Source organism: Oncorhynchus nerka, linkage group LG12 (assembly GCF_034236695.1).
Source record: "Oncorhynchus nerka isolate Pitt River linkage group LG12, Oner_Uvic_2.0, whole genome shotgun sequence".
NCBI classification, from domain to species: Eukaryota; Metazoa; Chordata; class Actinopteri; order Salmoniformes; family Salmonidae; genus Oncorhynchus; species Oncorhynchus nerka.
In genome coordinates, this window is record NC_088407.1 from 89,676,003 (window position 1) to 89,699,600 (window position 23,598).

The 23,598-nt window shown below is 47.8% G+C and overlaps 1 protein-coding gene across 1 annotated transcript in view; it reads left to right on the forward strand.

Moving 5' to 3' along the window:
- capn3a (calpain 3a, (p94)) overlaps positions 1–23,598 on the forward strand; it is a 79,590-nt gene that overhangs the window by 16,842 nt on the left and 39,150 nt on the right. Inside the window, exons 3-12 of the mRNA XM_065025939.1 lie at positions 1,152–1,270; positions 1,604–1,737; positions 3,914–4,082; positions 4,648–4,731; positions 7,165–7,250; positions 11,544–11,621; positions 13,402–13,562; positions 14,310–14,479; positions 14,772–14,783; positions 14,983–15,191. Of these exons, the coding sequence (XP_064882011.1) occupies positions 1,152–1,270; positions 1,604–1,737; positions 3,914–4,082; positions 4,648–4,731; positions 7,165–7,250; positions 11,544–11,621; positions 13,402–13,562; positions 14,310–14,479; positions 14,772–14,783; positions 14,983–15,191 (1,222 nt within the window). The remainder of the gene's footprint in view (positions 1–1,151; positions 1,271–1,603; positions 1,738–3,913; positions 4,083–4,647; positions 4,732–7,164; positions 7,251–11,543; positions 11,622–13,401; positions 13,563–14,309; positions 14,480–14,771; positions 14,784–14,982; positions 15,192–23,598) is intronic.

Sequence of the window (23,598 nt, forward strand, 5' to 3'; positions counted from 1 at the left end):
CTGACAACCAATGGGATGATGGCCACTGACAACCAATGGGATGATGGCCACTGACAACCAATGGGATGTTGGCCACTGACAACCAATGGGATTTTGGTCACTGACAACCAATGGGATGATGGCCACTGACAACCAATGGGATGATGGCCACTGACAACCAATGGGATGATGGCTACTGACAACCAATGGGATGATGGCCACTGACAACCAATGGGATGATGGCCACTGACAACCAATGGGATGATGGCCACTGACAACCAATGGGATTTTGGTCACTGACAACCAATGGGATGATGGCCACTGACAACCAATGGGATGATGGCCACTGACAACCAATGGGATGATGGCCACTGACAACCAATGGGATGATGGCCACTGACAACCAATGGGATGATTGCCACTGACAACCAATGGGATGATGATGGCCACTGACAACCAATGGGATGATGGCCACTGACAACCAATGGGATGATGGCCACTGACAACCAATGGGATGATGGCCACTGACAACCAATGGGATGATGATGGCCACTGACAACAAATGGGATGATGGCCACTGACAACCAATGGGATGATGGCCACTACTGAGTAGTCAAACAATAAGGGGAAAAAATGACAGCTCTCGTCCATTAACTCCAATCAATTGTAATGCCTTCAGAGAACAATGATTTTACATGTTGTGTACATTTTACAAGAATCATTGACTGTGTTCTTGACTGTCTTCATTGACTGTGTTCTTGACTGTGTTCATTGACTGTGTTCTTGACTGTGTTCATTGACTGTGTTCTTGACTGTGTTCATTGACTGTGTTCTTGACTGTGTTCATTGACTGTGTTCTTGACTGTGTTCATTGACTGTGTTCTTGACTGTGTTCATTGACTGTGATCATTGTGTGTAAGTGCGTGATGATGATGTGTGTGTATTTTTGTATTTTGTTGTGTGTGTGTGTGTGTGTGTGTGTGTGTGTGTGTGTGTGTGTGTGTGTGTGTGTGTGTGTGTGTGTGTGTGTGTGTGTGTGTGTGTGTGTGTGTGTGTGTGTGTGACTGCTGGCTGAAAATATTGTATCGGTATTTTTAGATTCACATCACAGTGTTGTTGTTATACAAATGCACAACTATGTTATTGGTGTGTCTCCCTGCGTGTTTCCAAAGGTGACTGCTGGCTGCTGGCTGCTATAGCCTGTCTGACTCTGAATGAGAAGCTTCTCTACCGGGTCGTTCCTCAGGATCAGAGCTACTCCGAGGGATATGGAGGAATCTTCCACTTCCAGGTCAGAAACTCACCAATCAAAACAACCCTCATTATTAGATAACTAGAAACAATAACACATTTTACATACCGTAGACTGTCTATTTCTATGTTGTATTGTAAATCAGGGAAGGGCTCAATTCCATTTCAAGTCAGTGAGTTCAAGAAGTACACTGACATGTGAAACTGAAAATGAATTTCCTCAAAAGTGGGATAGGCATTCCGGGTGTGCTTGACTGAATTGAACTGAAATCAACCCCCCAGACCCTGATTGCAATATACATTATCACATTATACATTATCAACTCCTGTCAAATGTCTTCAACCGTGTCTTTTCCTGCATGGCACATCAAAGTTCTGGCGCTATGGCGACTGGGTTGACGTTGTCATTGACGACCGCATCCCCACCTTCAACAACCAGCTGGTGTTCACCAAGTCTGCTGAGAGGAACGAGTTCTGGAGCGCCCTGCTGGAGAAGGCCTACGCCAAGTATGTACCCCTAACTCTATGCCAAATACGACCCCTAACTCTATGCCAAGTACGTACCCCTAACTCTATGCCAAATACGACCCCTAACTCTATGCCAAATATGACCCCTAACTCTATGCCAAATATGTACCCCTAACTCTATGCCAAATATGTACATCTAACTCTATGCCAAATACGACCCCTAACTCTATGCCAAATACAACCCCTAACTCTATGCCAAATACGAACCCTAACTCTATGCCAAATACGACCCCTAACTCTATGCCAAATACGACCCCTAACTCTACGCCAAATACGACCCCTATTCCTTCTCCAAGTCTAGATGAATAAGGGAAATGAAATCTATATACTGTAGAAGTCTATACGCTAGATATAGACTACTTTCTTCACTGCCTCAGCATGACACCTTCTGCACTACTCTGATTCTAGCCACCTCAACCTGCCTCTCTCCCACCAGACACTTCCAATGCCCAGCAACACGGGCACCCCTACAGTTGACTCACACAACTTTATCCACAGAAAGGGCAGAATCCTCTATCCCATGACCTCCTGCACACTTCCCACATCTTGGAATCTCCCTCCTACACACGGCTGCAACATGACCGTAAACGTTGCGCCTGAAACAGCGCAGTGGTTTCTCCACAGGAGCAGGATAACTGACCCACTCAGTGTAACCCACTCAGTGTAATTGGCACTGGAGGCGATGGCTACCTTGGAGAGGCTTGGTCACGGTTCCTATGAGGCCCTGAAACCTTGGAGAGGCTTGGTCACGGTTCCTATGAGGCCCTGAAACCTTGGAGATGCTTGGTCACGGTTCCTATGAGGCCCTGAAACCTTGGAGAGGCTTGGTTACGGTTCCTATGAGGCCCTGAAACCTTGGAGAGGCTTGGTCACGGTTCCTATGAGGCCCTGAAACCTTGGAGAGGCTTGGTCACGGTTCCTATGAGGCCCTGAAACATTGGAGAGGCTTGGTCACGGTTCCTATGAGGCCCTGAAACCCTGGAGAGGCTTGCTTACGGTTCCTATGAGGCCCTGAAACCTTGGAGAGGCTTGGTCACGGTTCCTATGTGGCCCTGAAACCTTGGAGAGGCTTGGTCACAGTTCCTATGAGGCCCTGAAACCTTGGAGAGGCTTGATCACGGTTCCTATGAGGCCCTGAAACCTTGGAGAGGCTTGGTCACGGTTCCTATGAGGCCCTGAAACCTTGGAGAGGCTTGGTCACGGTTCCTATGAGGCCCTGAAACCTTGGAGAGGCTTGGTCACGGTTCCTATGAGGCCCTGGAACCTTGGAGATGCTTGGTCACGGTTCCTATGAGGCCCTGGAACCTTGGAGAGGCTTGGTTTGGGTGGAGGAAACCCACAACAGCGGTGTCATCTGTATATTTTGTTAAAAACTTCTGGGCTGCGTCAGAGGCTTGACAATCGTTTGTGTACAGTATAGGTGAAAGTACGCATCCTTCAGGGCCTCCCGTATCAACTGTTCTAGATATAGAGATGGCGGAGTTGAACTTCACACCCAAATTCACCAGTTTATCGCCAGTAGAGAGGTGACACCCAAATTCACCAGTTTATCGCCAGTAGAGAGGTGACACCCACATTCACCAGTTTATCGCCAGTAGAGAGGTGACACCCACATTCACCAGTTTATCGCCAGTAGAGAGGTGACACCCACATTCACCAGTTTATCGCCAGTAGAGAGGTGACACCCACATTCACCAGTTTATCGCCAGTAGAGAGGTGACACCCACATTCACCAGTTTGCGTGCAACTGAAGTGCTACTGAAGTCAATGAATACAATTTTCACTAGGCTATATGCCTGTTCTAAATGTTGGTAACATATCATCAACACCCCCTGACCCTCTCCTTCACTCTGTCTCCCCCCTGACCCTCTCCCCACCCTCTCACCCCCTGACCTACCTCTAACCCTCACCCTGTCTCACCCTCCCATCCCCCAGGCTGCACGGTTCCTATGAGGCCCTGAAGGGCGGTAAACACCACGACCCTAACCCTAACCCTCACTCTCCCACCCCCCCTCCTCCCCAGGCTGAAGGGCGGTAACACCACGACCCTAACCCTCACTCTCCCATCCCCTCCCCAGGCTGCACGGTTCCTATGAGGCCCTGAAGGGCGGTAACACCACGACTCTAACCCTCACTCTCCCATCCCCCTCCCCAGGCTTCACGGTTCCTACGAGGCCCTGAAGGGCGGTAACACCACGGAGGCCATGGAAGACTTCACCGGGGGCGTGACAGAGTTCTATGAGATGAAGGAGGCGCCCAAGGAGCTGTACAAGATCATGAAGAAGGCCCTGGAGAGAGGCTCTATGATGGGCTGCTCTATCGACGTGAGTCTCTGACCTTAGTAGCGTGACCCCTGACCTCATGAACCCGTAATGGAAGAGTCTCACGTAAATACAGCAGCCCGTCAGGGAGCCTCGCTCTTTAGTTACGATTCAGAACAGACCTAGTAGCCATTTCAGTAAATAAAAAAGCTATATGGCCTGTCTGTGGAGGTCTTGCCCGCAATTAGTGCCGCCACCCTCAGTGTCGGTGTGGGTACAAATCCACACATGTACCGTGTCGGTGTGGGTACAAATCCATCCCAATACCTGTTTTTAACACAATATCTTCTTCTGTCTTTCCTGCTTCCTCTACTCATTGTCCTGTCCATTAATGTACGTAGAATTACAAGAGGATTGGAACCCCCCCTCCCCCCCGCCAAGAAAAAAAAGCTATTCCATAGGTTTAACTAAATGTACTGAGTGTTGGAACTCATCGATGATCACGTGCAATTTCAAAACTGTCCCCTTCCATTGGTTTAACCAACTGTATCCAATCAGTGCTGTTCCTCATGTCGCCGTTGACGATCCGGAATTGTGATCCTGTCTTGTTGTTCATTCCATTCTCCAGTCCCTGGTTCCTGCTCGATTTGAGACGCGCACTGTGACTGGCCTTGTGAAGGGCCACGCCTACTCTGTGACTGCCGTTGAGGAGGTGAGATACAACTATAGAAACATATAGATTCACTTTACGCCAAGTATCGTGAGTTATTGGATGACATTATTAGATAGACCATGAGATACACACACATAGATAGATAGATAGATAGATAGATAGATAGATAGATAGATAGATAGATAGATAGATAGATAGATAGATAGATCCCAATAACTACCGTGGAATATGCGTCAACAGTAACCTTGTGAAAATCCTCTGCGTTATCATTAACAGCAGACTCGTACATTTCCTCAATGAAAACAATGTACTGAGCAAATGTCAAATTGGCTTCCTACCAAATTACCGTACAACAGACCATGTATTCACCCTGCACACCCTAATTGACAACCAAACAAACCAAAACAAAGGCAAAGTCTTCTCATGCTTTGTTGATTTAAAAAAAGCCTTCGACTCAATTTGGCATGAGGGTCTGCTATACAAATTGATGGAAAGTGGTGTTGGGGGTAAAACATACGACGTTATAAAATCCATGTACACAAACAACAAGTGTGCGGTTAAAATTGGCAAAAAACACACACGTCTTCACACAGGGTCGTGGGGTGAGACAGGGATGCAGTTTAAGCCCCACCCTCTTCAACATATACATCAACGAATTGGCGCGGACACTAGAAAAGTCTGCAGCACCCGGCCTCACCCTACTAGAATCCGAAGTCAAATGTCTACTGTTTGCTGATGATCTGGTGCTTCTGTCACCAACCAAGGAGGGCCTACAGCAGCACCTAGATCTTCTGCACAAATTCTGTCAGACCTGGGCCCTGACAGTAAATCTCAGTAAGACCAAAATAATGGTGTTCCAAAAAAGGTCCAGTCGCCAGGACCACAAATACATATTCCATCTAGACACCGTTGCCCTAGAGCACACAACAAACTATACATACCTTGGCCTAAACATCAGCGCCACAGGTAACTTCCACAAAGCTGTGAACGATCTGAGAGACAAGGCAAGAAGGGCCTTCTATGCCATCAAAAGGAACATAAATGTCAACATACCAATTAGAATCTGGCTAAAAATACTTGAATCAGTCATAGAACCCATTGCCCTTTATGGTTGTGAGGTCTGGGGTCCGCTCACCAACCAAGACATCACAAAATGGGACAAACACCAAATTGAGACTCTGCATACAGAATTCTGCAAAAATATCCTCCGTGTACAACGTAGAACACCAAATAATGCATGCAGAGCAGAATTAGGCCGATACCCACTAATTATCAAAATCCAGAAAAGAGCTGTTAAATTCTACAACCACCTAAAAGGAAGCGATTTCCAAACCTTCCATAACAAAGCCATCACCTACAGAGAGATGAACCTGGAGAAGAGTCCCCTAAGCAAGCTGGTCCTGGGGCTCTGTTCACAAACACAAACACACCCCACAGAGCCCCAGGACAGCAGCACAATTAGGCCCAACCAAATCATGAGAAAACAAAAAGATAATTCTTTCCAATGTGTCAGGTAATTAACAAAAAAACAGAGCAAGCTAGAATGCTATTTGGCCCTAAATAGAGAGTACACAGTGGCAGAATACCTGCCCACTGTGACTGACCCAAACTTAAGGAAAGCTTTGACTATGTACAGACTTAGTGAGCATAGCCTTGCTATTGAGAAAGGCCGCCGTAGACAGACATGGCTCTCAAGAGAAGACCCACAAAATGACGGGGAAAACGGAGCTGCACTTCCTAACCTCCTGTCCAATTTATGAGCATATTAGAGATACATATTTCCCTCAGATTACACAGATCCACAAAGAATTCGAAAACAAATCCAATTTTGATAAACTCCCATATCTACTGGGTGAAATTCCATGGTGTGCCATCACAGCAGCAAGATTTGTGACCTGTTGCCACAAGAAAAGGGCAACCAGTGAAGAACAAACACCATTGTAAATACAACCCATATTTATGCTTATTTATTTCCCTTGTGTACTTTAAAACTATTTGTACATTGTTACAACACTATATAAATATATATATATCATATATATATTATATATATATATATATTTTTATACAGTGTATATGACATTTGTAATGTCTTTATTGTTTTGAAACTTCTGTATGTGTAATGTTTACTGTTAATTTTGATTGTTTATTTCACTTTTGTATATTATCTACCTCACTTGCTTTGGTAATGTTAACACATGTTTCCCATGCCAATAAAGCCCTTGAATTGAAATTGAATAGATAGATAGATAGATAGATAGATAGATAGATAGATAGATAGATAGATAGATAGATAGATAGATAGATAGATAGATAGATAGATAGACCATGAGATACACTACATTATTAGATAGACCATGAGATACAGAGCTGTGGTTAGATGACTGTAGGCCTTTTGGAAGCCAGACTGGGCCAGTGGTTGTTGCCATTGTTACATGGACCGGGGTGTGTGTTTCTCCTCTGTGTAAGCAGTCCCAGCACAAAGCGTCTAAGGTGCGTCTGGTGCGCCTCAGGAACCCCTGGGGTCAGGTGGAGTGGAACGGGCCCTGGAGTGACAAGTAAGACAAACCTGATTGGTTGGACTGATTGGCTGATTGGTTGGTTGACTGACTGATTGGCTGATTGGTTGGTTGACTGATTGGCTGATTGGTTGGTTGGACTGATTGGCTGATTGGTTGGACTGATTGGCTGATTGGTTGGTTGACTGATTGGTTGGTTGGTTGATTGATTGGTTGACTGATTGGTTGGTTGGCTGATTGGTAGACTGGTTGACTGATTAACTGATTGGTTGAACTGATTGGCTGATTGGTAGACTGGTTGACTGATTGGCTGATTGGTTGGACTGATTGGCTGATTGGTTGGACTGATTGGCTGATTGGTTGGTTGACTGATTGGTTGGTTGGTTGATTGATTGGTTGGCTGATTGGTTGGTTGGCTGATTGGTAGACTGGTTGATTGGTTGACTGATTAACTGATTGGTTGAACTGATTGGCTGATTGGTTGGTTGACTGATTGGTTGGCTGATTGGTAGACTGGTTGACTGATTAACTGATTGGTTGAACTGGCACCAGTGATAGACACAGGTTGTGTTCCGATGCCCATGCTAACATTCCCAATACATTGCCTCATTCTTCTAAGTACCTAGTCAACCAATCAGCCAATCGGGCAACCAATCAGCCAGCCAATCAGTCTAGAGTAGGTATTGGAATGTAATTTATACAATTCTGCTCAATTATTGTACATATGTAGGATCTTAATTTGACCAGTTTCGTCGCAGGAGTAATATAATCCTGCAGCAGGAGGATTTACACTGAACAAAAATATAAAACGCAACGAAGTTTTGGTCCCCTGTTTCATGAGCTGAAATAAAAGATCCCAGAAATGTTTCATACTCACAAAATGCTTATTAATCTCAATTTTTGGGCACAAATTTCTTTACATCCCTTTTAGTGAGCATTTCTCCTTCGCCAAGATAATCCATCCACCTGACAGGTGTGGCATATCAAGAAGCTGATTAAACAGCATGATCATTACACAGGTGCACCTTGTGCTGGGGGACAATAAAAGGCCACTCTAAAATGTGCAGTTTTGTCAACACAACACCATGCCACACATGTCTCAAATTTTGAGGGAGCGTGCAATTGGCATGTTGACTGTAGGAATAAGCCGCCTCCAACATCGTTTTAGAAAATTTGGCCTCACAAACGCAGATCACGTTTAACCACGCTAGCTCAGGACCTCCACATCTGGCTTCTTCACTTGTGCAGTGGTTTGCACAAACTGTCAGAAACCGTCTCAGGGAAGCTCATCTGAGTGCTCGTCATCCTCACCCGGGTGAGTGGGCAAATGCTCAACCTTCGATGGCCACTGGCACGCTTGAGAAGTGTGCTCTTCACGGAGCCATCGCGGTTTCAACTGTACCGGGCAGATGGCAGACAGCATGTGGCATTGTGTGGGTAAGCGGTTTGCTGATGTCAACGTTGTGAGCAGAGTGGGTGGGTGGGGTTATGGTGAATGATAGAGTATTTATGCTCTCACACATACACGATAAAATTAGAACTATGGGATGAATTATAGAGTATTTATGCTGTAACGGCTGTCGTGGGTGGAAGAAGGTGAGGACCAAGGTGCAGCGTGGTAATATAATATAATATATATAATATATAATATAATATTTTAATAGAACACTGAAAAATACTGAAACCAACAACGTGAACGAACGAAACCGAAACAGTTCTGTCTGGCACAGATACCAAACAGAAAACAACTACCCACAAATCATAGTGGGATCACAGGCTACCTAAGTATGGTTCTCAATCAGAGACAACGATTGCCAGCTGCCTCTGATTGGGAACCATACCAGGCCAAAACCAGAAATACAAAACATAGAACAAAAACATAGAATGCCCACCCCAACTCACGCCCCGACCAAACTAAAATAGAGACATAAAAAAGGAACTAAGGTCAGGACGTGACACTCATGTTGAGCATGTCTCTCTCTCTTTCTCTCTCTCTCTCTGTCTCTCTCTCTCTCTCTCTCTTGCTCTCTCTCTCTCTCTTGCTCTCTCTCTCTAAGGTCAGGACGTGACATATGCTCTCACAATAGTCCCTAATTTGAAAGTAGTAAAAGTTGCTAAATTAAATAATGCTTTATCAGGTGCACATTTTTAAAACATTTTTAAAACTATGTCTGGTTGTTAGAAGGGACAGTAATCCCACAGTATTGTTACGCCCGTCGTCAGAATGAGACCACAGCGCAGCGTGGAAAGTGTACATCTTTCTTTATTTAGAATGAACACCCCAAAAAAACAACCAAAGATAAACAAACGTAAAGTTCTGCCGGGCTCTACAGCTACTGTGCAAAAACAAGATCCCACAAACTCAGGTGGAAAACAGGCTGCCTAAGTATGATTCCCAATCAGAGACAACGTTAGACAGCTGCCTCTGATTGGGAAACACACAAGGCCAACAAAGAAATAGAAAAACTAGAACGCCCACCCCAAATCACACCCTGACCTAACCAAATAGAGAAATAAAAAGTCTCTCTAAGGTCAGTGTTAGAGCCGATTTGGACATATTTGTATAAAAGACCGAACATATGGAGCTCCATGTATATTTGTGTAAATATATTAAATATTAATGTAAATGATGAAATATTAGGTACGTACCTTTATGATTTATATTTACCTGATTGAGATATATTAATTTGTTGTTAGTGTAACTTAGTTTTTGGCCCCCCCTCTTGCCTATTCATTGTATTGTGGTAAGTGTGTTAGGATAAAGGCAGGAAGTTGGGCCTTCGGGAGAGGGAGAGTCCTTGCTAGATGCGGGAGCGGTATAGATTTTTGACCATGCAGACATACAGACAGGTCATAATATGTATTTTCCATATCAAGTATTCTATGCTTTAAGTTGATTGGAGAATCATTTATTTGTTAGATATAAGAAGAATAAACATTTTTGTTGCACCATATCCCTGGATGTCATTGAATGTTTGGCCGTTAGGAAACCTTGAGTGTGGACTGTATGCGTACCAAACAACCCTGCTTCAGGCTTGGGCAGTGGCTATGGTAAAGACGAAAGGAAGCCACTACAACCCTGCTTCAGGCTTGGGCAGTGGCTATGGTAAAGACGAAAGGAAGCCACTACAACCCTGCTTCAGGCTTGGGCAGTGGCTATGGTAAAGACGAAAGGAAGCCACTACAACCCTGCTTCAGGCTTGGGCAGTGGCTATGGTAAAGACGAAAGGAAGCCACTTACAACCCTGCTTCAGGTTTGGGCAGTGGCTATGGTAAAGACGAAAGGAAGCCACTACAACCCTGCTTCAGGCTTGGGCAGTGGCTATGGTAAAGACGAAAGGAAGCCACTACAACCCTGCTTCAGGCTTGGGCAGTGGCTATGGTAAAGACGAAAGGAAGCCACTACAACCCTGCTTCAGGCTTGGGCAGTGGCTATGGTAAAGACGAAAGGAAGCCACTATACAACCCTGCTTCAGGCTTGGGCAGTGGCTATGGTAAAGACGAAAGGAAGCCACTACAACCCTGCTTCAGGCTTGGGCAGTGGCTATGGTAAAGACGAAAGGAAGCCACTACAACCCTGCTTCAGGCTTGGGCAGTGGCTATGGTAAAGACGAAAGGAAGCCACTACAACCCTGCTTCAGGCTTGGGCAGTGGCTATGGTAAAGACGAAAGGAAGCCACTACAACCCTGCTTCAGGCTTGGGCAGTGGCTATGGTAAAGACGAAAGGAAGCCACTACAACCCTGCTTCAGGCTTGGGCAGTGGCTATGGTAAAGACGAAAGGAAGCCACTACAACCCTGCTTCAGGCTTGGGCAGTGGCTATGGTAAAGACGAAAGGAAGCCACTACAACCCTGCTTCAGGCTTGGGCAGTGGCTATGGTAAAGACGAAAGGAAGCCACTACAACCCTGCTTCAGGCTTGGGCAGTGGCTATGGTAAAGACGAAAGGAAGCCACTACAACCCTGCTTCAGGCTTGGGCAGTGGCTATGGTAAAGACGAAAGGAAGCCACTACAACCCTGCTTCAGGCTTGGGCAGTGGCTATGGTAAAGACGAAAGGAAGCCACTACAGTCAGGGCATGACAAGTATTCAGATTACAGATTACTCGTTTTGAGTAATCCAAAGGATTACATTACTGATAAAGAGACCTGCGGGTTTTCTGTGAATTTATGTCAATCTTAAGGCTCCTTTTTGAATTTTCTGCAGCCCAGGAAAAATCTCTGCGACAACTGAGTGATCAAATTAAGATCCTACAGCTGTATATTCCCAGGTCCATGTATCGTACTATTGAGTTTGTCTGTTGTTGTTGATGTTGTTGCCTCCCCGTCCACAGCTCTAAGGAGTGGGTGTCTCTGTCTAAGGGAGAGAAGGACCAGCTCCAGCATCAGAGTGCTGAGGACGGGGAGTTCTGGTGAGTCTGTTCCTCTCTTCAACAATGTCCTTCTAGTTTGCTTCTTGAAAATGTACACTTGTTGTTGTCTCTACCCACATTTCATGTCCTCTCATCTGTCTCGACTGGAAAAGGAAGACCCACACTCACTGAAATTGTCTTTCAGTTTTAAAGCTCTTCTGCTGCTGAAGAACAGCTAAATGTAGAGGCTGTTTCAGTCTTCCTTTTCCAGTGTAACAAAAGATGTTTGATTACAAATGATTGAGTAGAGCATGCCAATTCTTGACTCTCCCTCTCCTCTGTCTCCTACTCCTCTGTCTCCCTCTCCCTATGTCTCCATCTGCGTCCCACTCCTCTGTTTCCCTCTCCTCTGTCTCTCTCTCCCCTGTCTCTCTCTCTCTTCTGTCTCCCTCTCCCACTCATCTGTCCCCATCCAGCTGTTTCCCTCTCCTCTCTTTCCCTCTCCTCTGTGTTCCTCTCCCACTCCTCCGTCTCCCACTCCTCTGTCTCCCTCTCCTCTGTCTCTCACTCCTGTCTCCCACTCCTCTGTCTCCGTCTCCCTCTCCTCTTTCTCCCTCTCCTCTGTCAATCATAGTCTTCTGAACGTATGTGTTTTGGCTTTACACCCCGTTCTATATTGTAGATAAAGCGTTACCTGTCTATCAGAACACAGAGGTATGGTATTTGGTATTAGATTAGGATCCCAATTAGCTGTTGCGAAAGCAGCAGCTACTCTTCCTGGGGGTCCAACACAAAACATGAAACATAATACAGAACATTAATAGACAAGGACAGCTCAGGGACAGAACTCCAACAAAATCCTGGTAGAATCAGGAATTCCCCAGGGCAGCTGTCTAAGGCCCTTACTTTTAAAAATATTTACTAACGAGTGAAGCCAGTGTATCTATGTATGCCGATGACTCAACATGATACACGTTAGCTACTACAGCGACTGAAATCACTTAACAAATAGCTGCAGTTAGTTTCAGAAAGGAACAAGTTAGTCCGAAATATTTCAAAAACTAAAAGCATTGTATTTGGTACAAATCATTCACTAAACCCTAAACCTCAACTAAATCTTGTAATAAAAAATGTGGAAATTGAGCAAGTTGAGATGACTAAACTGCTTGGAGTAACCCTGGATTGTAAACTGTCATGGTCAAAACATATTGATACAACAGTAGCTAAGATGGAGAGAGGTCTGTGCATAATAAAGCGCTGCTCTGCCTTCTTAACAACACTATCAACAAGGCAGGTCCGACAGACCATAGTTTTGTCACACCTGGACTACTGTTCAGTCGTGTGGCCAGGTGCCACAAAGACTGACCTCAGAAAATTACAATTGGCTTAGAACAGGGCAGCACGGCTGGCCCTTAATTGTACACAGAGAGCATAATAATAAGCATGCAAATCTCTCCTGGCTCAAAGTGGAGGAGAGATTGACTTCATCACTACTTGTATTTATGAGACAGCTCAGATATATTGAGCTGTATATATATATATATATTTGCAAAAATGTCTAATAAAAAGTGTTTGCTTTGTCATTATGGGGTATTGTGTGCAGATTGATGAGAAAATAATAACACTTCAATCCATTTTAGAATAAGGCTGAAACCAGGTTGTGAAACTGTAAGTCACGGGGTCTGAATCCTCTCCTGTCTCCCTCTTTCTCTCCTCTGTCTCCCTCTTCTCTGTCTCCCTCTCTCTCCCTCTTTCTCTCTACCTTTCTCTCCTCTGTCTCCCTCTTCTCTCTCCCACTTTCTCTCCTCTGTCTCCCTATCCCTCTCCTCTGTCTCCCCAGGATGTCCTTTGAGGACTTCAAGAAGAACTACACCAAGATTGAGATCTGCAACCTGACCCCTGATGCCCTGGAGGACGATAAGATCCACAAGTGGACGGTGTCTGTGAACGAGGGTCGTTGGGTCAGAGGTTGCTCTGCCGGTGGCTGCAGGAACTACCCAGGTAGGAGATGACCTCTAAACTCTAACCCTGTATTATGTGAACCCTCATCTGTAATTTGTTATAATTTTAGTTGAATTCAGACTTAACTACAGTAATAATTGTTTTATTTTAAATCCTTTAGCTGCGGTTGATTGAGCTTGCCTGATGCAATGGAACCAATTGAATAGACAATTGCACTTCCCTTCCACCTGGCACTCAGGGTCAGGCTAAATCAAATGTTATTTTAACCCAGGACTTGTTGCGTCGTGTATAGGATTGTCCTCATACGGGGCACCATTACGTAGTAGTCAAAAATTATATTTCCACATTTTGAAGTTAGAATAATACTGTGAAATTGTGAAAATTATAATAATGATTTTCTTTTTAGTGTAAAAGCTGTTTGAAAAGATTGCATGAAATTTCAGCTGTTTTGGTAGGATGGAGTTTTGGCCTGCCTGGTGACATCACAGGCTGTAAATGAGGTAATAGACCAATAACAAAGAGAGTTCCAAACCTCTCTGCCAATAACAGCTAGTTTTCAGTTTTCCCCTCACCACTCAGACCACTCCCAGACATTCCTAAAACATGTTTTGCTTGAGAAATTGCTGTTTGCTAAGAAAATATTTTTGTTTATTTTTGACAATTTTAATTGAAAACAATCATAGTAAGGTACTTCATTGTACTTAAATGATTTTATATTAAGATAAAAACAGTAGCATTGGACTTTTAAGTGATGTGTTTGGTTCTGGACCCGTTCCCTACCTGCAGATACATTCTGGACCAACCCTCAGTTCCGCCTGTGTCTCTTGGAGGAGGATGATGACTCAGAGGACAACGAGGTGGCGTGTTCCTTCGTGGTCTCTCTGATGCAGAAGAACAGACGGAAAGAGAGGAAGTTGGGAGCCAATCTCTTCACCATCGGATTTGCCATCTACGAGGTGTCCCTGTCTGCCCTCCCCACAAAAAAAACGAAAACAAAAAAAATCCACTACTAAAGAATCTAAGATAACTTTTATTATTCTTTAAAGGGGAAATCTGCAGATCAGAACAACAACAAAGCACATAGTTAGTTTAAAAAGTCCAAAAATGGATATACAAATCACAAATTGCCCCTTTTAACGCATGACCACATACGTTGTGTACAAGCCGCCTTCTGTTGTAACACGGTTTAGTTTTGAGCAGAGCGGTGTTTCTGGTGTAAACACAACTCTTCTCTCTGTCTGTCTGCAGGTGCCGAAGGAGGTAAGGACAGGAGATGTTTGTTTGTTTGTTTTTTGAGGTTTTATCACCGCCATATTTATTTATAAATGTGTTACTATAAAAGTTTGTTTGATTAATAGTCTAACAACAATAACTAATTCAACACTTTTGTTTTCGCACTTTTCATTCCCAGTCTTTCTTCTCCTGCCTCCTCCGTCTGTGTCTGTGTGTTTCTGACCAGATGCACGGAAACAAGCAGCACATGCAGAAGGACTTCTTCCTGTTCAACTCATCCAAGGCTCGCTGCAAGTCCTACATCAACCTGAGGGAGGTGACCCAGCGCTTCCGTCTGAGCCCCGGGGAGTACGTGATCATCCCGTCTACCTACGAGCCTCACCAGGAGGGAGAGTTCATCCTCAGAGTCTTCTCCGAAAAGAGGAACACCTCAGAGTGAGTGAGAGAGAGAGCGGGGTGGTGGTGGAGCGCAGAGGAAATATGGGAATATACCTAGTCCCCCGGGGAAAAGCAATGCAAGGCCATAGTGAAGTGTCTAAGAGGTTTTATCAGCAGTATGTCCGGGACTTAAACAAACGCAGATAAACGGCCTGTGCACTGCGATAGACTTTTTAAAAGCCCCCCCCCCAGATGTTTTGCCTGCGATCATGTTGCAGATGTCGTTGTTTAAAGATTAAATCACCCTTTTAAAAAGTAAATCGCAGCTCACAGGTCGTTTATCTGCGTTTGTTTGAATCCCGGCTTATGTTTTCCTTGGCCACTGGTTAACTATATATATATCAATAGATCTGCAAATACATGTATCCATTCTATGTACTTAACTGCTATCTTGGTAATAGTGTGAGATGGGAAATTAGTATTTGTTATCGCCAGCTTCTCTGCTGTTTCCCAGTTATAGTATCTCGCCCTATGTCACAGTATCTGACCTTATGTCACAGTATCTGGCCTTATGTCACAATATCTGGCCTTATGTCACAGTATCTGGCCTTATGTCACAGTATCTGGCCTTATGTCACAGTATCTGGCCTTATGTCACAGTATCTGGCCCCATGTTTAAGATGGGCTAACCAATGTGGGTGGGTGTGTGTTGGGTTATTGTCAGGTTAGAGCGGCCCCTTTGGGGAGATGGGGGTACTGGGGTTATAGTGGTGGGGTCAGACCGCTAAAGGACAAACTATTTTAACTGCGATTTGATTTGTAGAGCTGGAAGGAATCAGCCACAGTTTGAAGCTGTTATGGAATCCTTTTTAGGACAAGCGACTTCAGATTTGGCCATGCTCGGGTAAACATTTTCTTTCAGTATTAAAATAAACCTCCTGCTCTGACTCCAAGCATCCCAAAACAATTTCCACCCTAGACGACAAGAGCTCCTAGCTCTGATGGAAGAGGGGGACCTAAAGGAAGAAGCTGTAAAGAGATACAGTATGACAGACAGAGCAACACACCAACTTGATTATGGGCCGGTTTCCTGGACATAGATGAAGCAAGATCTTAAGAGAATCTCCATTGAAAATGTTTTTTAGTCTGTGTCTGGAAACCGCCCCTAACAGTTTTGACATAACAAAGCCTGGCTTTTATTTAATCTCAGTGGGAGTCACTGTTTTCATCCATTTGTTTTAAAGAAACATGGACAGAGTATGTGTCAGATTTTAGGTTATATAATCAAGTTGTCGACCAGGTCTGGACCCAACACTCCAACAGAGTAAACCAAGTCTGGACCCAACACTATTACAGAGTAGACCAGGTCTGGGCCCAACGCTATTACAGAGTAGACAGGTCTGGAACCAACGCTCCTATAGAGTAGGCCAGGTCTGGAACCAACACTCCTATAGGGTAGACCAGGTCTGGACCCAACGCTATTACAGAGTAGACAGGTCTGGCCCCAACGCTCCTATAGAGTAGACCAGGTCTGGACCCAGCGCTCCTACAGAGTAGACCAGGACTGGACCCAAAGCTATTACAGAGTAGACAGGTCTGAAACCAACACTCCTATAGGGTAGACAGGTCTGGACCCAACGCTCCTACAGAGTGGACCAGGTCTGGACCCAACGCTCCTACAGAGTAGACCAGGTCTTGGCCCAACGCTATTACAGAGTAGACAGGTCTGGAACCAACGCTCCTATAGAGTAGGCCAGGTCTGGAACCAACACTCCTATAGGGTAGACAGGTCTGGACCCAACGCTCCTACAGAGTAGACCGGGTCTGGACCCAACGCTATTACAGAGTAGACAGGTCTGGCCCCAACGCTCCTACAGAGTAGACGAGGTCTGGACCCAACGCTCCTACAGAGTAGACCAGGTCTGGACCCAACGCTATTACAGAGTAGACAGGTCTGGAACCAACACTCCTATAGGGTAGACAGGTCTGGACCCAACGCTCCTACAGAGTAGACCAGGTCTGGACCCAACGCTCCTACAGAGTAGACCAGGTTTGGACACAATGCTATTACAGAGTAGACCAGGTCTGGCCCCAACGCTCCTACAGAGTAGACAGGTCTGGCCCCAACTCTCCTACAGAGTAGACCAGGTCTAGACCCAACGCTCCTATAGAGTAGACCAGGTCTGGCCCCAACGCTCCTACAGAATAGACCAGGTCTGGCCCAAACGCTCCTACAGAGTAGACCAGGTCTGGACCCAACGCTCCTACAGAGTAGACCAGGTCTAGACCCAACGCTCCTATAGAGTAGACCAGGTCTGGCCCCAACGCTCCTACAGAATAGACCAGGTCTGGACCCAACATCTCCTACAGAGTAGACCAGGTCTGGACCCAACGCCCCTATAGAGTAGACCAGGTCTGGACCCAACGCTCCTACAGAGTAGACCAGATCTGGACCCAACGCTCCTACAGAGTAGACCAGGTCTGGCCCCAACGCTCCTACAGAGTAGACCAGGTCTGGCCCCAACGTCTCCTACAGAGTAGACCAGGTCTGGCCCCAACACTCCTACAGAGTAGACCAGGTCTGGCCCCAATGCTCCCACAGAGTAGACCAGGTCTGGAACCAACGCTCCTATAGAGTAGACCAGGTCTGGACCCAACGCTCCTACAGAGTAGACCAGATCTGGCCGCAACATCTCCTACAGAGTAGACCAGGTCTGGACCCAACACTCCTACAGAGTAGACCAGGTCTGGACCCAACGCTCCTACAGAGTAGACCAGGTCTGGACCCAACGCTCCTACAGAGTAGACCAGGTCTGGAACCAACACTCCTATAGGGTAGACAGGTCTGGACCCAACGCTCCTACAGAGTAGACCAGGTCTGGACCCAACGCTCCTACAGAGTAGACCAGGTCTGGACCCAACACTATTACAGAGTAGACAGGTCTGGAACCAACGTCTCCTACAGAGTAGACCAGGTCTGGCCTCAATGCTCCCACAGAGTAGACCAGGTCTGGAACCAACGCTCCTATAGAGTAGACCAGGTCTGGACCCAACGCTCCTACAGAGTAGACCAGGTCTGGACCCAACGCTCCTACAGAGTAGACCAGGTCTGGAACCAACACTCCTATAGGGTACACAGGTCTGGAACCAACGCTCCTATAGAGTAGACCAGGTCTGGACCCAACGCTCCTACAGAGTAGACCAGATCTGGCCCCAACATCTCCTACAGAGTAGACCAGGTCTGGACCCAACACTCCTACAGAGTAGACCAGGTCTGGACCCAACGCTCCGACAGAGTAGACCAGGTCTGGAACCAACACTCCTATAGGGTAGACAGGTCTGGACCCAACGCTCCTACAGAGTAGACCAGGTCTGGACCCAACGCTCCTACAGAGTAGACCAGGTCTGGCCCCAACGCTCCTACAGAGTAGACGAGGTCTGGACCCAACGCTCCTACAGAGTAGACCAGGTCTGGACCCAACGCTATTACAGAGTAGACAGGTCTGGAACCAACACTCCTATAGGGTAGACAGGTCTGGACCCAACGCTCCTACAGAGTAGACCAGGTCTGGACCCAACGCTCCTACAGAGTAGACCAGGTTTGGACACAATGCTATTACAGAGTAGACCAGGTCTGGCCCCAACGCTCCTACAGAGTAGACAGGTCTGGCCCCAACTCTCCTACAGAGTAGACCAGGTCTAGACCCAACGCTCCTATAGAGTAGACCAGGTCTGGCCCCAACGCTCCTACAGAATAGACCAGGTCTGGCCCAAACGCTCCTACAGAGTAGACCAGGTCTGGACCCAACGCTCCTACAGAGTAGACCAGGTCTAGACCCAACGCTCCTATAGAGTAGACCAGGTCTGGCCCCAACGCTCCTACAGAATAGACCAGGTCTGGACCCAACATCTCCTACAGAGTAGACCAGGTCTGGACCCAACGCTCCTATAGAGTAGACCAGGTCTGGACCCAACGCTCCTACAGAGTAGACCAGATCTGGACCCAACGCTCCTACAGAGTAGACCAGGTCTGGCCCCAACGCTCCTACAGAGTAGACCAGGTCTGGCCCCAACGTCTCCTACAGAGTAGACCAGGTCTGGCCCCAACACTCCTACAGAGTAGACCAGGTCTGGCCCCAATGCTCCCACAGAGTAGACCAGGTCTGGAACCAACGCTCCTATAGAGTAGACCAGGTCTGGACCCAACGCTCCTACAGAGTAGACCAGATCTGGCCGCAACATCTCCTACAGAGTAGACCAGGTCTGGACCCAACACTCCTACAGAGTAGACCAGGTCTGGACCCAACGCTCCTACAGAGTAGACCAGGTCTGGACCCAACGCTCCTACAGAGTAGACCAGGTCTGGAACCAACACTCCTATAGGGTAGACAGGTCTGGACCCAACGCTCCTACAGAGTAGACCAGGTCTGGACCCAACGCTCCTACAGAGTAGACCAGGTCTGGACCCAACACTATTACAGAGTAGACAGGTCTGGAACCAACGTCTCCTACAGAGTAGACCAGGTCTGGCCTCAATGCTCCCACAGAGTAGACCAGGTCTGGAACCAACGCTCCTATAGAGTAGACCAGGTCTGGACCCAACGCTCCTACAGAGTAGACCAGGTCTGGACCCAACGCTCCTACAGAATAGACCAGGTCTGGACCCAACATCTCCTACAGAGTAGACCAGGTCTGGACCCAACGCTCCTATAGAGTAGACCAGGTCTGGACCCAACGCTCCTACAGAGTAGACCAGATCTGGACCCAACGCTCCTACAGAGTAGACCAGGTCTGGCCCCAACGCTCCTACAGAGTAGACCAGGTCTGGCCCCAACGTCTCCTACAGAGTAGACCAGGTCTGGCCCCAACACTCCTACAGAGTAGACCAGGTCTGGCCCCAATGCTCCCACAGAGTAGACCAGGTCTGGAACCAACGCTCCTATAGAGTAGACCAGGTCTGGACCCAACGCTCCTACAGAGTAGACCAGATCTGGCCGCAACATCTCCTACAGAGTAGACCAGGTCTGGACCCAACACTCCTACAGAGTAGACCAGGTCTGGACCCAACGCTCCTACAGAGTAGACCAGGTCTGGACCCAACGCTCCTACAGAGTAGACCAGGTCTGGAACCAACACTCCTATAGGGTAGACAGGTCTGGACCCAACGCTCCTACAGAGTAGACCAGGTCTGGACCCAACGCTCCTACAGAGTAGACCAGGTCTGGACCCAACACTATTACAGAGTAGACAGGTCTGGAACCAACGTCTCCTACAGAGTAGACCAGGTCTGGCCTCAATGCTCCCACAGAGTAGACCAGGTCTGGAACCAACGCTCCTATAGAGTAGACCAGGTCTGGACCCAACGCTCCTACAGAGTAGACCAGGTCTGGACCCAACGCTCCTACAGAGTAGACCAGGTCTGGAACCAACACTCCTATAGGGTACACAGGTCTGGAACCAACGCTCCTATAGAGTAGACCAGGTCTGGACCCAACGCTCCTACAGAGTAGACCAGATCTGGCCCCAACATCTCCTACAGAGTAGACCAGGTCTGGACCCAACACTCCTACAGAGTAGACCAGGTCTGGACCCAACGCTCCGACAGAGTAGACCAGGTCTGGAACCAACACTCCTATAGGGTAGACAGGTCTGGACCCAACGCTCCTACAGAGTAGACCAGGTCTGGACCCAACGCTCCTACAGAGTAGACCAGGTCTGGCCCCAACGCTCCTACAGAGTAGACGAGGTCTGGACCCAACGCTCCTACAGAGTAGACCAGGTCTGGACCCAACGCTATTACAGAGTAGACAGGTCTGGAACCAACACTCCTATAGGGTAGACAGGTCTGGACCCAACGCTCCTACAGAGTAGACCAGGTCTGGACCCAACGCTCCTACAGAGTAGACCAGGTTTGGACACAATGCTATTACAGAGTAGACCAGGTCTGGCCCCAACGCTCCTACAGAGTAGACAGGTCTGGCCCCAACTCTCCTACAGAGTAGACCAGGTCTAGACCCAACGCTCCTATAGAGTAGACCAGGTCTGGCCCCAACGCTCCTACAGAATAGACCAGGTCTGGCCCAAACGCTCCTACAGAGTAGACCAGGTCTGGACCCAACGCTCCTACAGAGTAGACCAGGTCTAGACCCAACGCTCCTATAGAGTAGACCAGGTCTGGCCCCAACGCTCCTACAGAATAGACCAGGTCTGGACCCAACATCTCCTACAGAGTAGACCAGGTCTGGACCCAACGCTCCTATAGAGTAGACCAGGTCTGGACCCAACGCTCCTACAGAGTAGACCAGATCTGGACCCAACGCTCCTACAGAGTAGACCAGGTCTGGCCCCAACGCTCCTACAGAGTAGACCAGGTCTGGCCCCAACGTCTCCTACAGAGTAGACCAGGTCTGGCCCCAACACTCCTACAGAGTAGACCAGGTCTGGCCCCAATGCTCCCACAGAGTAGACCAGGTCTGGAACCAACGCTCCTATAGAGTAGACCAGGTCTGGACCCAACGCTCCTACAGAGTAGACCAGATCTGGCCGCAACATCTCCTACAGAGTAGACCAGGTCTGGACCCAACACTCCTACAGAGTAGACCAGGTCTGGACCCAACGCTCCTACAGAGTAGACCAGGTCTGGACCCAACGCTCCTACAGAGTAGACCAGGTCTGGAACCAACACTCCTATAGGGTAGACAGGTCTGGACCCAACGCTCCTACAGAGTAGACCAGGTCTGGACCCAACGCTCCTACAGAGTAGACCAGGTCTGGACCCAACACTATTACAGAGTAGACAGGTCTGGAACCAACGTCTCCTACAGAGTAGACCAGGTCTGGCCTCAATGCTCCCACAGAGTAGATCAGGTCTGGAACCAACGCTCCTATAGAGTAGACCAGGTCTGGACCCAACGCTCCTACAGAGTAGACCAGGTCTGGACCCAACGCTCCTACAGAGTAGACCAGGTCTGGAACCAACACTCCTATAGGGTACACAGGTCTGGAACCAACGCTCCTATAGAGTAGACCAGGTCTGGACCCAACGCTCCTACAGAGTAGACCAGATCTGGCCCCAACATCTCCTACAGAGTAGACCAGGTCTGGACCCAACACTCCTACAGAGTAGACCAGGTCTGGACCCAACGCTCCGACAGAGTAGACCAGGTCTGGAACCAACACTCCTATAGGGTAGACAGGTCTGGACCCAACGCTCCTACAGAGTAGACCAGGTCTGGACCCAACGCTCCTACAGAGTAGACCAGGTCTGGACCCAACACTATTACAGAGTAGACAGGTCTGGAACCAACGTCTCCTACAGAGTAGACCAGGTCTGGCCCCAATGCTCCCACAGAGTAGACCAGGTCTGGAACCAACGCTCCTATAGAGTAGACCAGGTCTGGACCCAACGCTCCTACAGAGTAGACCAGGTCTGGACCCAACGCTCCGACAGAGTAGACCAGGTCTGGAACCAACACTCCTATAGGGTACACAGGTCTGGACCCAACGCTCCTACAGAGTAGACCAGGTCTGGACCCAACGCTCCTACAGAGTAGACCAGGTCTGGACCCAACACTATTACAGAGTAGACCAGGTCTGGACCCAACACTATTACAGAGTAGACCAGGTCTGGCCCCAACACTCCTACAGAGTAGACCAGGTCTGGCCCCAATGCTCCCACAGAGTAGACCAGGTCTGGAACCAACGCTCCTATAGAGTAGACCAGGTCTGGACCCAACGCTCCTACAGAGTAGACTAGGTCTGGCCCCAACATCTCCTACAGAGTAGACCAGGTCTGGACCCAACACTCCTACAGAGTAGACCAGGTCTGGACCCAACGCTATTACGGAGTAGACCAGGTCTGGCCCCAACGCTCCTACAGAGTAGACCAGGTCTGGCCCCAACGCTCCTACAGAGTAGACAGGTCTGGCCCCAACGCTCCTATAGAGTAGACCAGGTCTGGACCCAACGCTCCAACAGAGTAGACAGGTCTGGACCCAACGCTCCTACAGTGTAGACCAGGTCTGAACCCAATGCTCCTATAGAGTAGACCAGGTCTGGACCCAACGCTCCTACAGAATAGACCAGGTCTGGCCCCAACATCTCCTACAGAGTAGACCAGGTCTGGACCCAACACTCCTATAGAGTAGACCAGGTCTGGACCCAACGCTCCTACAGAGTAGACCAGGTCTGGACCCAACGCTCCTACAGAGTAGACCAGGTCTGGAACCAACACTCCTATAGGGTACACAGGTCTGGACCCAACGCTCCTACAGAGTAGACCAGGTCTGGACCCAACGCTCCTACAGAGTAGACCAGGTCTGGACCCAACACTATTACAGAGTAGACAGGTCTGGAACCAACGTCTCCTACAGAGTAGACCAGGTCTGGCCCCAACACTCCTACAGAGTAGACCAGGTCTGGCCCCAATGCTCCCACAGAGTAGACCAGGTCTGGAACCAACGCT